General features: G+C 43.7%; 1 protein-coding gene across 5 annotated transcripts in view; it reads left to right on the top strand.

Annotated features, from left to right (window-relative positions):
• The window catches only part of LOC123944925 (ribonuclease pancreatic-like), a 64,297-nt gene extending 49,965 nt beyond the window's left edge, over nt 1-14,332 (top strand). Inside the window, exons 2-3 of one of the 5 annotated variants that reach the window (XM_046010371.1) lie at nt 12,717-12,759; nt 13,634-14,332. In XM_046010371.1, coding sequence (XP_045866327.1) covers nt 13,659-14,114 — 456 coding nt within the window. In that variant the 5' untranslated portion in view covers nt 12,717-12,759; nt 13,634-13,658 and the 3' untranslated portion in view covers nt 14,115-14,332. The other 4 variants (XM_046010373.1, XM_046010372.1, XM_046010374.1 and 1 more) reach the window with 4 other exon arrangements.
• The last annotated feature ends 955 nt before the right edge of the window (nt 14,333-15,287 follow it).

Here is a 15,287-nt window from a genome sequence, read left to right as displayed (position 1 = left end):
TTCTGACTGAGCCAGCCAGAGGCCCCAGCCATTTTTTCTTTGATGTCTTTCAGAAGGATGTCTGATAACACACACCATCAGAGAATCCCTATTTTGATACAAAAATATTTTTCTCTAAGAAGAATCGTCATTGATTTCTCTCTTGGTGTCCCACCATTCTTTCTTAGGAAAGCAGTTTGGTGTTGGGAAGAAAGCACATTTTGCCTGATGACCGTTTTAGGTATCATTAAAACTGTCATTAAAAGCCCTGATAATGTAGTGAAAAGAAGGGCCATCTGTACCCCAATGTTTATTGCAGCAATGGCTACGGTCACCAAACTGTGGAAAGAACCAAGATGCCCTTCAACGGATGAATGGATAAGGAAGATGTGGTCCATATACACAATGGAGTATTATGCCTCCATCAGAAAGGATGAATACCCAACTTTTGTAGCAACATGGACGGGACTGGAAGAAATTATGCTGAGCGAAATAAGTCAAGCAGAGAGAGTCAAGTATCATATGGTCTCACTTATTTGTGGAGCATAACAAATAACATGGAGGACATGGGGAGATGGAGAGGAGAGGGAGTTGAGGGAAACTGGAAGGGGAGATGAACCATGAGAGACTATGGACTCTGAAAAACAACCAGAGGGTTTTGAAGGGGCGGGGGGGTGGGAGGTTGAGGAACCAGGTGGTGGGTAATAGGGAGGGCACGTACTGCATGGAGCACTGGGTGTGATGCCAAAACAATGAACACTGTTATGCTGTAAATAAACAAATTAAAAAAAAATGTAGAAATACCAAAAAAAAAAAAAAAAAAAGCCCTGATACTTGGAGTGCCTGGGTGGCCTAGTTGTTAAGTGAGCATCTGCCTTCAGCTCAGGTCATGATCCAAGGGTCCTGGGCTTGAACCCCGCTTCGGGCTCCCTGCTCAGTGGAGAGCTTGCTTCTCTCTCTCCCTCTGCCTACCACTGTGTCTATTTGTGCTATCTCTCTGTCAAATTAATAAATAAAATATTTTTTAAAAAATATTTTATTTATTCAATTATGAGAGACAGAGAAGAAAGAGAGAGGCAGAGGCATAGGGAGAAGCAGTATCCCTGCTAAGCAGGGAGCATGATGAGGGCTCAATCCCAGGATCCTGGGATCATGACCTGAGCTGAAGGCCGATGCTTAACTGACTGAGCCACCCAGGTGCCCTGGTTGCCATTTAGTCTTATTGATGGTTTCCTTCATTGCACAGAACCTTTTTCTTTTGAGGTAGTCCCAGTGGTTTATTTTTGCCTTTACTTCCTTTGTCTCAGGAGACATATCTAGAAATTTGTTGCTACAGATGATGTCAGAGAAATTACTGCCTGTGCTCTCTTCTAGGATTTTTATGGTTTCAGGTCTCACATTTAGGTCCTCAATCCATTTGGGGTTTGTTTTTGTTTGGTAAATGAAAGTGGTCCAGTTTCTTTCTTTGGTATGTAGCTGTCCAGCTTTCCCAACCATTTGTTGAAGGGACTGTCTTTTTGCTTTTGGATAGTCTTGCTTGCTTTGGTGAAGATTAATTGACCACTATTAATTGAAGATTAATTAGACTAATTAATCAAATAGAGGAACTGGTGGGTAGAAAAACAGAATTGCTACAGACAGAATGTTTGAAATGTTAAATCCCCATGTGATGGTATTAGGAGGTCAAGCCCTTGAGAGGTGATTAGGTCATGAGGGTGGAGCCCACAGGAGTGGGCCACAGGAGAACTCCCTGCCCTGCCACCATATGAGGACACAGCAAAAATGTAGCCATCTACAAACCATCTATAAATCTGAGGTGGATTCTCAGCAGACACCAAATCTGCTGGTGCCTTGACCTTGGACTTCCCAGTCCCCTAAACTGTTAGAAAGAGATGTTTGTTCTTTATAAGCAATCTAGTATATGGAAGCTTGCTATAGTATCCTGAACAGACTAAGACAAGGACCACAGATAGTGTGGTCAGGGAAGAACTCTGATGAGGGGATATTTAAAGTGAAACCTGTCAAATGAGGAGACAGTCATATAAAAGAACATTTCAGGCAGGAAAAAACAAGGGCAAAAGCCCTGTAGCAGGCAAAACTTGGCATCTTCTCTCCCCCTAAAGAGGCTGGTGTGGTTGGGGAGAGGCAAGGGATATGAGATGGTGGTGACAAGGCATAAAGAGAAGAAATAAAATACCTAAAGGAAGGAATCCAGTTGAGGAGTCAGCAGCTCCTGGATTTCTTGTCATAGAAATGCCCTGGCCTCAGGAAAATGGGAACAGGAAAGCCCAAATTTCTTTTTAATTTTTTAAGATTTTATTCATTTATTTTAGAGAGAGAGTGAGTGGGAACAGGGGAATGGGGTGGAACAGAGGCAGAGGGGAAAAGAATCTCAAACAGATTCTAACTGAATCCGGAACCCAATAGGTAGCTCAATCCCTTGACCCTCAGACCATGACATGAGTGATGCTTTCCCTGGAGGAGCCATCCTAAGCGTCCCACCATTGGCAGCCTGGAAGTAAGAGCAATAGACATTGAAATGATAGCAGTGGTGGCAACAACAAACTATGTTAACTAATGACAAATTCTGTACAGATGTTGATTTACTGTAAACACTGAGAAAAGCGAAAAATCAATTGCATTCAAATTCAAACACAAAGATTTAGAACCATTATGACAGAGCAGCAGAGAAGACTGGGAGATGCCCCACTGGACTATGAAAGATAAACGTGGACTCTCTGTCCATTGGATCTCTCTATACGGTTTTCATCCTACCAAAAACAGTGGACTACATGGGCTGGTCTTTGAAAGAATCGGGGTTCGCACACATCAACAATCATGAAAGACCACTGATGGAATAAAGATCTTCTGTCTGATTGTCCCCTTCTTTCTCAGTGGCCTAATTCCCTTCTTTATCAACATCATTTATTGTGGTCTGGTCAGTCTGTCCACACAGAGTACACACAGCTTATCTTCTCTGGGCACATGGACACTGTGTGCAGCCTGTCCAAGAGCCTGAAAGCTTGTTCTCAAGAGGGTTTCATTGAATCTGATCAATCACATGGTCTGTCCACACATTCTTGATTAAGATCAAGGTTGTCTTCTCATTTCTCTGCTTATGGCAAATCCTGAAACTGTGCCTGACCCACTCTAGGTCCTCCTGTGTAGAGCAATGGCTTTAAATCTCCAAGGTCACTCATCTCCACCTCCCTCTCATGTGCATTTGAGGGGTAGGGATGGTGTAGGACAGGGCTTGTGCCTGTCATGTGGAGGGCACAGAAGTACAGACTTGGAGGTTATGCATGCAGAAACCGTTCCTGCATCACATATGCTCTCTCAGCTGTGTGCTTCGCCTAGTTCGGGTTCAAGGCCAGTGTCAGGTGTCACAGTTAGTTGCCATGTATCTTTAGCCATCTTTAATCTATAATATTTCCACAGTCTCTGTATCATAGATCTCTGAAACTTTTTTTTAGCACTGACATTCTTTTGTTTTATTTTTAATTTTTTTCAGTGTTCCAAAATTCTTTGTTTACACACCACACCCAGTGTTCCATGTAATACATGCCCTCCTTAATACCTACCACCAGGCTCAGCCAACACCCCACCCCTCCCCCATTGAAAACCCTCAGTTTGTTTCTCAGAGTCCATAGTCTCTCATGGTTTGTCTCCCTCTCTGATTTCCCACAACTCACTTCTCCTCTTCATCTCCCAATGCCCTCCGTGTTATTCCTTATGCTGCATAAGTAAGTGAAACCATATGATAATTGACTCTCTCTTCTTGACATATACAATGGAGTATTATGCCTCCATCAGAAAGGATGAATACCCAACTTTTGTATCAACATAGACAGGACTGGAAGAGATGATGCTGAGTGAAATAAGTCAAGGTCTTTGATATTTTTGAAGAAATCAGCATCTCTTTTTAATTTTTCCTTCTAAGTAGACATCATTTTGGGGGCAGTTTTAGATCCACAGAAAAAATGAGCAGAAAGCAAAATTTTCATATACCCTGTGTCCCCATGCCCCACCCCCCATCCACAGCCTCCCCCACTCTCAACATCCTACACTAGAGCAGTACGTTTGTTACAAATGATGGATCTACATTGACACATCACCCCAAGTCCATAGAAGCCATTAGGGTTCACTCTTGGTGCTGTGTATGTGTATGTAACTTGGGTTTTTTCTTTTGTTAGTCTATCTTTTGTCAGTTTAACTTGTACATTCCCAGTCTCTGAACCTAAGAGTGTGGAGGAAAAAGTTTCTTCCTTCCCTCTGTTTCCTCCACCTATTCCATAAACACATGTCCAGGTTGAACACTGGCTCTTCACAACATTAACCCTCTGCTCATTTGCTCACTCTTGTAATACATCTAACATAGTCTGAGAATTGTTTTGCCCATACCACTATGATGAACTCCAAAGTTTAGGATGTGTTTGCATTTTTTCCCTTGTCTTTACCCTACCCTGCCGAAGACTGATGTTTTACACCTAAACCATAAAATCAGAGATAATGAAAGTATTGGTGTTTAGTAAGTGTGCCGTACAGCAATGCATAAGCAGCACCATGTTGTTAGCCGTAGGCTCTAATTCAGGCCCATGCTTTTTCTCACTACATGATGTTCCACAAAGTCACAAATGAAGTTAAGTGGGCATAGAGTCAGGAGCAGAAAGTGTTTCAGAGACTGAGATGATAACATGCAGATAAGTAGGCATGATCTATTTGGCCATCCCAGAGACAGCCCTCTTCTCTTTCCTTAGACGCATCATTGGACAGGATGAACTGATTACAAGAGCCATGCTTTCACGGGGCTGGAAGGTCAGTGAAAGTTCAGGACAAACCTCAGACCTCCCTGACTTATTCCTACACCCAGTCTAAATACTTTACACTGGAAGAGAGTATTTTCTGAAACTTGATCAATCAACAAGCACTCAGAAGTGTTAAACAAATACTACATTGTTCACTGAGAACTTAAGCCAGTAATGATTTCATTCTTCAGCTGTAACCCCAGTCATCTGAGCTGGCTGGCCAAGTTCCAGGTCTGAAATGCTATCCCCAATGGTCCATTTTTCTGAGGCCTGGGTACATTCAGGAGATCTGAAGCTGTCTTGAGGCAACTTCCCCCAGGATCCTAACAGGAATCTAGGCCTTTTAAGAGGCAGTTTCGGAGATAGGGCAAGACGCAGGACTGCAGATAAGACACATCCTGCTCTGGATCTACCCCCTTCCTCTTTCTGGCCACTCTATTGGGAGTAGCCAAAGGCAACCTTTAGGTGCAAGGTAAGCTGCATTGTTTAGACCCCTCTCCCTCCAGCCTTCTTCATTCACTCCCTATTTACATTCCTTCCTATTTACAAACTTGTCTGTCCCATTCCCCCCTCCCCCCCTGGGGAGACGCAGGTACACCCATGTTACCCACCATTGTCCCTATGAGTTATGCTCAGTTGTACATGGTTATCCCAAGGCTCTTTCGGAGGCACTGCTATGAACGTCTTAGTGCCTTCTGACAGTTACCCCAGAGTAAATCTCAGTGTGTCTACTATGATGTCCATGCCCAGATCTACCTGTGTTTTCCTGATACACCCATTCCATTTTCACTGCTGATTCTCTAAAAAGACAGAAATTAGGGGGCCTGGGTGGCTCAGTCAGTTAAGTGTCTGCCTTTAGGTTGGGTCATAATCCCAAGGTCATGGGATCAAGCCCCACATCTTGGGCTCCCTGCTCAGGAGTGAACCTGCTTCTCCCTCTCCCTCCAATGCTCCCCCTGCTTATTCTGTCAAATAAATCAATAAAATCTTTTTTAAAAATAAAGATAGAATTTAGAGATTGTCAGTCTATCCCTCCCCCCCAATCAGAAACATCAATCACTGTTACTTCTACTAAATCAGAATTAAAACTGAACTTTTAATTTTGACTTTTGAAGGAACAATATCTGTAGTGATAATTATAATATAAAAATTCTATTAGGCTTACTATGTGTTTTCAATAGAGTGACCATATAATTTACTGTCTGAATTGGGACACTTTTGGGAGTGAAGAGGGACATTATTATTTATTAGTCAAGGGAATGAGCACAAATAGGGATGGCCCTCGGCCCACAGGGGCATATATATGGTTTCACAGTTATGAACCAGTTTCTTGTTATTACCTCACATGATAGAGGGCTAAAGAGCTCTCCGTGGTCTCTCTTGTAAGGGCACAGATCCCATTCATGAGTGCTCTGCCTTCATGACCTAATCACCTCTCAAAGCCCTCACCTCTAAATACCATCTCATTGAGAGTTAGGTTTCATATACAAATTTGGGGTGGGGGTGGGGAAACAAACATTCAGTCTATAGCGTCTTAGAATAAGATCCTTTAATTATTCCTGATTTACAGATAAGGAAACAAATACAGAAGTTGATATATTACTGATCTTTAAAATCATAATGCAGGACTTTCGGGTATTCATCTGCACTCAACCAGAAAAATGCAAGTTGGAGTTTCAGGAATAATTAAAAAGGTGAACTGATTCCACACCCCTGTCCAAACAGACTCCAGTCGCTATGCATTTAAATTCCCTTTTATTAGTGCTTTGCCAATCATCCAGCTTGTGTGTTTTATAGATGATGAAACTGAGGTCCAGAGAGGTGAAAAATTTTTCCTGAACATAACACACCAGTCATGAAGCTGTAACTAATACAGATGGTCTCCTCACTCTACAGGCTCTAATCAAATTCTCAGGAGTGGTTTATGGAAATGAATATCACATTGTATATGACTAAAGAAATGACAACTGTGATGTATGTCAAACTACTTGAGAGAAATTTTGAGAGATTGATATCATATTTTAATCTGTGTAATGCCGATAAATATTGCAACTATGATTTAATGTATGGGAAATGAAGTCTCTCAGTAATGGGTCACAGACTCATTCTACAGTGGATAACTGTCCCCATGACCTAGAGGACAACAGAGATGATACAGACATTCTCAGAACCCTGTTTTAAAGATTTTTTTTTTTAATTTGACAGAGAGAGAGATCACAAGTAGGCAGAGAGGCAGGCAGAGAGAGACAAGGGGAAGCAGGGTCCCCGCTGAGCAGAGAGCCCGATGCAGAGCTCGATCCCAGGACCCTGAGACCATGACCTGAGCCAAAGGCAGAGGCTTAACCCGCTGAGCCACCCAGGTGCCCCCTGAACCCTGTTTTAAAACAGAGGTTTGAGGCAAACAAGACTCAAGTCTCACTCCTTGGAGAAAATCCCATTGTTGGAAGGGACATGCTGCTCAATTCCATTTCTTTGTCTCTGACTTTAATATATTTGAATAAGGGTGCTCTGAAAGTACTCCAGCAAATGCTCCATTGACCTCCTGATTATTACTTGTCATCATTTAATAAAATATTTCCTTCTTCAACATTTTTTAAAATTATAAGATAGATACATATCTTATATATATAAAAATGTTATGAATATATAAATATACACATAGTGTGTGTATATATATACATACATATATACTCTACATATATGCACATAGACAGAAAAAGAAAGAGAGTGTTCATTTTTCCCCCACTATCAATCTTATCTTTAACTGGACCATTTAGCCCATTTATATAATGTAATTATTCACTTTTATTCTCCTCAGTAAATATCTACTATCTTATTTTGCCTTTTCTATGTGTCTCATTTGTCTGGCATTTCTATTTCCTATCCTTTTTCTCTTCTTTTGGATTATAGGTGTATTTGTTTGTCATTCTGCGACAGCCATTAAAGCTGTTCACAAATAGTTCTCTTGTTCCAGGCACCTAGAAAGATCCTATTTCTCTGTCCCTTGTATTTAAAAGTTAACATGAGGCTTTCTCTGCTCAATGAAGTGTGAATAGAAGTGACATGTGTCCCTTTCAGCAGAAGCTTTAAGAGCTGTCCTGTGGGGTGCTGGGGTTTGTTTTTTTTTTTTAAGGTTTTATTTATTTACAATAGGGAGAGACAGAGTGAGAGGAAGGCAGAGGGAGAAAGAATCTCAAGCAGGCTCCATGCTCAGCCCAGACCCCAATTCAGGGTTTGATCTCATGATCCAAGATCATGACATGAGCCAAAGTCATGAGCAGGTTGCCACCTGGGCATCCCAGTGTTATATTGTCTTTCCTCTGCCTCTGTGATTATAACAGTATGTTTCAAGATGAAGCCTGTGTCAGCCTGTTTTCCCAAGTGACTATAGCAGGCAGAGACCCTTGGCTGCGCCAGGATAGACACGTAGTGGTAAATGAGTAAGAAACTTTAAACTACTGAAAGTTTGAGATTGTTTGTTACTGCAGCACAACCTAGACTATCCTAACTTATCCACAGTCTACTTATTCCCTCTGCTAGTTTGGAATTCAAACCCTATGTTTCAGATCTCTTCATTGTTTACTGTAGAAATTCTCAAATGCATAGTAAACATAGACAAGTCTAATCAGTACTTTTAGTCATCTCTTGAACACTTGGCAATTCACATCACTTCCAAGTTATGTTCCTGATGTTTATTTTAATTTTATCTTCTTAACAACACACCATTGCTTTATATACTCAAGACATCTTTGATTTGTTCACATATTTGTCATCATCTTCTTTTTATTCCTTCCTGAATTTCATATTTCTATTGAGTAGCTTTTCTCTGGAACCTGAAATCCATGCTTAGAAATATTTTTAGTGGAGGGCTGCTTTAATGAAGTTACAAACTCTATTAGGTTTTGTTTTATTTTATTGTTTTGCCAGCAAATGCCTTATTTTATCTTCATTCCCAACTGCCAGAGTAAATAGTTCTATGTTGGTGTGTTGAGAAATCAGAGCTAGTGTATTCAATTAAGAGTATGATATGCTGAAGAGGGGACAAGCCATCCACATGGTCAGCTTACTCCCTCAGCATTCCAGTTACCACTTTGGGGAGTGAAAAACCCAGGGCACCATTTCAGGACATGGATACAGAAGCAAAGTCTTAAGATTTGTTACTTACAGTTCACAGAAATGGGGAGATGGAGAATTGTGGGGAGAGGATGGGTTTTTGGCACAATGAACCAGAGGAAGGGGCAGTCCTCTGTCCCTGGTCAGAAGCAAGCAGGAGAGAGAGAGCAAGGTAACAAGTACCTATCCCTTAAAAAGTGGTTGATGTAGAAGTCACTAACTTTTCACCTGCTCAGCTCTAAGTGGTTATTTTATTTTATCTTTGAGAGGTAGGGGAGGAAGGGCAGAGGGACAGGGATAGGGCATCTGAAGCAGACTCCCCGGTACAGGGAGGAGTCTGATGGTGAGGTAAATCGCAAAACCCTGAGATCATGACTTGAGCTGAAATCAATGCTGTATGCCTAACTGACAGAGCCACCAGGCGTCTCTCAGAGATTCTCTTACCTGAATAAAGGCAATCTTCCGAGAGTGAAACTGCCCTAAATCTTCACTGGGGAAGTTTTACAGACTGGAAGAGAACAGGCCACTCACCCCTACATAAACAAACATTATCACAAACTGTCTTACTTCCCACTTATTCCCTAAAAGCTCATTCATCTCCCCCAAAAGCATGAAAATAAGACCCCATTTATATCCTATTTCCCTTCCTTCCTTCTCCTATGAAGTTAATCTAGAAACCCCCATCCCTTGCTGTTCAGGGAGCCACTTCTTTGAGCTCCGACACAGGCGTGCGAATAAACCTTGTCTATTTTCCTGTCAGTCTTTTTTTATCAGGGATGTTGCAGGCTCTCTGACATGAACCTAAGTGGTTAAGGGAAGTTTTCCTTCCAACACCACTCCAGATGATATGTGTGCTATGTAAGGACAAAGAGACAGACCAAACCTGGGTGGAGGGTAGGGTAGGGAGGGAAGAGAAATTACAGAAACATAAAAGTAAAAGCTCACACCATACCACATCTTCCTCACCCACTGGAACTTTCCAATTCATACTTGTTAGCAAATCATGCTGACTTCACGAAGGAGTTCTTGGATAGCATGTGGCAACATAATAAAAACTCTTCCCTTTAAAGAATTCTGTTCTTTCTACTGAGGTCCCTCTCTTCTCTCCTCTTCCCCTTTCTTCCTCTCCTCAGGGCTTCAAAACAGCCTACTTTTTCAAGTTCAGGTTTTTTTGAAGAAAAAAAAAAAAAAGCCTGGGACGTCCTTTACTTCACCCTTACTTTCTTAGGAAGTCAGAGATGCTCCATGTCAATGACACAGATCCTTTATGAAGGACGGCAACAGCACCCTGTGTGAGCCATCACTAGAGCTAGCATTTATCATGCTTTCCAAGGACCTCTCCAAGCCCTCTGCCCATCTTACCTTATTTTGTCCTCATAATAAACCTAAGACGTACTTATCATCATCCCCATTTCAGGGCTAAGGAAAAGGAGGAACAGGGAAAGAAATTCAGTTCTGGAAGTTGCCCAGCTCCTCAGATGCTAAATCAGAATTTGGACTGAGACCATCTAAATCCAGAGCAAGGAGGGAATTATGAGTATTCTCATTCCAGAGGAATGGACATTGTCACCCAGAAAAGACAGGTCTCTTTTTAGGAGGTGTGAAATCGTATAAAATTTCTGGGCATGACAGACTCCATCTTGAAGCTGCATTTCCCCTTGTATTGAAATTTTGAACTGAGATGAAAGACCTTTTGATTTTTTATTTATTTTTTATTTTTTTATAAACATATGATGTATTTTTATCCCCAGGGGTACAGGTCTATGAATCGCCAGGTTTACACACTTCACAGCACTCACCATAGCACATACCCTCCCCAATGTCCATAACCCCACTCCCCCTCTACCAACTCCCCCTCCCCCCAGCAACCCTCAGTTTGTTTTGTGAGATTAAGAGTCACTTATGGTTGGGGTGCCTGGGTGGCTCAGTGGTTAAAGCCTCTGCCTTCGGCTCAGGTCATGATCTCAGGGTCCTGGGATTGAGCCCCGCATCGGGCTCTCTGCTCAGCAGGGAGCCTGTTTCCTCCCTTCTCTCTCTCTGCCTGCCTCTCTGCCTACTTGTGATCTGTCAAATAAATAAATAAAATCTTTAAAAAAAAAAAAGAGTCACTTATGGTTTGTCTCCCTCCCAATCCCATCTTGTTTCATTTATTCTTCTCCTACCCCCTAACCCCCCATGTTGCATCTCCACGTCCTCATATCAGGGAGATCATATGATAGTTGTCTTTCTCCAATTGACTTATTTCACTGAGCATGATACCCTCTAGTTCCATCCATGTCATCGCAAATGGCAAGATTTCATTTCTTTTGATGGCTGCATAGTATTCCATTGTGTATATATACACCACATCTTCTTTATCCATTCATCTGTTGATGGACATCTAGGTTCTTTCCATAGTTTAGTTATTGTGGACATTGCTGCTATAAACATTCAAGTGCACGTGCCCCTTCGGATCACTACATTTGTATCTTTAGGGTAAATACCCAGTAGTGCAATTTCTGGGTCATAGGGTAGTTCTATTTTCAACATTTTGAGGAACCTCCGTGCTGTTTTCCAGAGTGGTTGCACCAGCTTGCATTCCCACCAACAGTGTAAGAGGGTTCTCCCAGAAAGACCTTTTGAACTGGCCAAACACAGTAATTGTTTTATAAGCAGTTGCATATAAAGGCAACGGGACACCTGGCATCTGGGTCATAAAACTGCCAGTGTGGCCTTCTGATGACAGATGATTAATTCATGCAGATCAGGAATCGTGTGGTGTGGTAACACCAATGCATTAATCAACCCAAGTGTAAATCAGCAGGGCTCAGTCTGTCAGAGCCTTCTGATCCCTGATGCAATTCAGGTGCTTGTCCCCCACCCTTTATCCCCAACACCCTGCTCTTCCTGTACAGGAGGGAGCTTTTGAGGCATTGCTCCAAAAAACACAGTCCTGAGACTTCCTAGTAAAGGCTTTTGTTCTTGTTCAGTTTTCCCTACTTTCTCAGCTGACAGAGGGAATTCTGCTGCTAAGAAATATGGTATTCTCTATTTTTTTCTCCAAAAGCGATTTGAGGGTGTTGTGTTTTTTGTTTTGTTTTGTTTTTTTTTGTTTTGTTTTGTTTTTTTGTTTTCTTGATAGGTGGTTTCCAATCCCAGGATGGGGCTCAAACCTGCAATCATGAGATCAAGAGTCCCACGCCCTGGTGACTGAGCCAGCCTGACATCCCTTGGGGACTAGGTTTGATTTTAGTTCCTCTCCTCCACTCTGACCTTCCAGGAACGGTTGCTGTGGCCGAGAACTGCCACACACCCACCTTCCACATGCAGGAGAGCTGAAGTGGCCAGCAGTCCAGAGGTTGCAGGTCTCCTCTTCCTTCCTGCCCGGCCACTGCCCACGCCCCTCAGGTCCTTGCAGCCTTCCATGGGGGGCACCTGGATGCCCCACCCTCTTTCCCACAGAAAAGGTGTTGTTGGAATTCCAACCACGCCAGGACTCCTGGGGAGACAGAAGACCTCCCTCTCTCTGCTGCTCTGGGGATCACATGTTTATGTGTCCTTTGCAAACCTCCAAGCGCTTTTTGGTGAAAATGGTCCCCTGAAATGACCAGGACTTTGCTGGGGTTCAGATATCAGTACCGTAGTGGCCAAGACTCACCCTTCCCAGCAGTCCTGAAAAAAGAGTGGTGTAGATGATTCCCTACAATGTCCTTCTTCACAAGGTCCTTGGTTCCCTCTAAAGTGAAACCAAGATGCTCCTCCCACCTATCTTTCCTTGGAAGCCAAGCCCCTTTGCAATCTGTATAAGATTCCCTCCCCAGGGATCCGGGGATCACAGAGACTGGCCTTCTGCTCTGTCCTAGAGACCAAGCTAGAGATCCAGGTCAGTGGCTGAAGAGGAGATCTCCGGGACTCCTTCTATTTATGCATTGGATTGGAGGGACCAAGGTGGCTGAGGTTAGCACCTGAGAAAGCTTGGGCTGGACCAGTATGGGGATGGAGCATGTGGGCTGCAGGAAACCAAAGGCCCTGGGGGAGGGAAGCATTGCTCTTGGGAATACTATGGCATCCCTCTATGATGCTGGTGTTAGGCACTGGGCTCTTTCCCTTGCATTGCAGGACAATAGGCCCCTGTCCGTCATGATTCTGCAGGTCATGGTGGTATTTCAGGGATGCAGTTCAGTTCATAGTTTATTCAAAAGGATTTTCTGATAAGCCCCTTGAGCACTGGGTATAAAAGTATTTATTTCTCAAATGTATTTTATTTTTTAGTGTTTTAAAGATTTTATTTATTTATATGACAGAGATTGATAGAAAGCACAAGCAGAGGGGGCAGCAGAGGAAGAGGGAGAAACAGGCTCCCCACGGAGCAGGGAGCTGGGCTGGAGGTGGGGCTCAATCCCAGGACACCCGATCATGACCTGAGCTCAAGACAGACACTTAACAGACTGAGACACCCAGGTGACCCCTCAAATGGAATTAAATTTTATCTCTAATATTCAGACACAGGACTGCAGGATTTTAGTTCACTGTCAAGTCACCACCCAGAAGCAAAGACCACCTCTCTCTAGGGAGTGGGACTTAAATGCTCTTGGACAAGAGTGTATGTGAGCGTCTCAATCCTTGGAAAATTGCAGAGGAGGAGGGATACCTTTCTGGCTGACCCAAAGGGAGACTGTGAGGCAGGGAGGCCACAGGTAGGAGCTGGGGTTCTTTCTCAGGCAGTGCTTTTTCTCTTCTCTCCCTTTCCTGGCTAGGCTCTTCCAGAGGAGTGAGACCACCATGGCTCAGGAGAGGTTCTGCATCCTGTTCCCACCACTGGTCCTGGTGCTGCTGGTGCTGGGCTGTGTCCAGCCTTCCCTGGCCAAGGAATCACAGGCCGAAAAGTTTCTGCGGCAGCACATGGACCCGGACACCTCCACCGTCACCCCTGACTACTGCAAACAAATGATGAAGCGCCGGAATATGACGGTTGGATATTGCAAGCCGAAGAACACGTTTATCCACGAGCCTCTGCCAGATGTCCAGGTTGTCTGCTTCGAGGGAACTGTCCGCTGCGAGAAAGGGAAGCTCAACTGCCACAAAAGCACCTCCAAAATGCGCATCACCTACTGCCACCTGAAGAAAGGCTCCAAATACCCCAATTGTGACTACGAGACCCAGCAGCTACAGAAATCCATCGTCGTGGCCTGTGAGTGTAGACAGTATGAGACAGTCCACTTTGACGGTTTTGTGTAGGTCTGCACCTGAGGCCAGAGCAGCGAGATGCCCCACCACCCTGTTGTGGAACCTGCTTCTCCCCTCTCCCCTCCTTCCTCTGAGAGAAAGAACTCCAGCCAGGGCCCCGATCCCAAACACACACACATTCCTGCCCAGCCCTTGCCCCTGCGTGGTTTGGGGGCTGAGGGGGGCCCGTGTGAACCACTTCACTGCTTCTTTCAATAAAACACTGTTGCAACCACCTGGATTTCTGAAGCTGTTGCCATCTGGTACTGTCTGTGTGATTGCTTTCCTGCTCGGGTGCCTGCTCGGGTGAGAACTGTAAATCTGGATAGATTTTGTAAGCATGGAATAGAATCATTACGTGCCTTTGCTCCTGACTCTTGGTTTTCAGTGACCTGAGATCATTCCTTTGCTCAGAGATGCCTTGCTGTCAAATATGAAGCTGTTAAGTATGGGCTATTTGAGATGAAAGGGAGATGAAGGGACTGTCCTGCTGGGTGAGCTGATGGAGGGTGAGCTCAAATACCGAACTCTCTGGCACGGAAGGAAAGACAGAGTGACCTCAAGAAGACCCTGCTCAGACCCTGGCTGGGAGGAGATGGGGATGAAATTATGATCCTAAATTTTCCTTTTCCTTTTATTGAGTGAGCTTCTACCAGATCACAAAAATGGCCATCTCTTAGTTGGAAAGTCGGAACCTTTCACTTAGGAGCTAGAGGGGTCTGAAAAGATTATTAAATTATAGGAGAATAAGTAGATTTTGACTTGTGTATCCACTTTCCTGGGAAGGGGCTGCCTAGAACTCTGCAGAAAAAAATTCTAATAAGAGATGAGGTTGAACAGTAGCCTCTGTTGAAGGCAGGATGGAGTAAATATGTGTGTTCTACTTGCCATCCCTGAGATAATGTAATCCCTACTTTTACAGAGGAACGGCCTGAATCTCAGAAAGGGTAAGTGACTTGCTCATGGCTGCTGCTACTTAGTGGCACAGCTGAGACGAGACCCCAGGTCTCCTGGCCTCCAGTCCTTGTTCTTTCTGAACCAGAGTGGACTCAGGAAGAAAATCCTACAGTCTCCCTTTTCCTAAGTGTGGTGGAGAGGGACCCCTATGTGGCTCAGTCTGTTAAGGGGCCTATTCTTGATTTCAGTGCAGATCATGATCTCCGGGTCCTGGGATCAAGCTCTGTA

The sequence above is a fragment of the Meles meles genome, chromosome 6 (assembly GCF_922984935.1).
Source record: "Meles meles chromosome 6, mMelMel3.1 paternal haplotype, whole genome shotgun sequence".
NCBI lineage: Eukaryota > Metazoa > Chordata > Mammalia > Carnivora > Mustelidae > Meles > Meles meles.
This window is presented reverse-complemented; position numbering and strand designations above follow the sequence as displayed.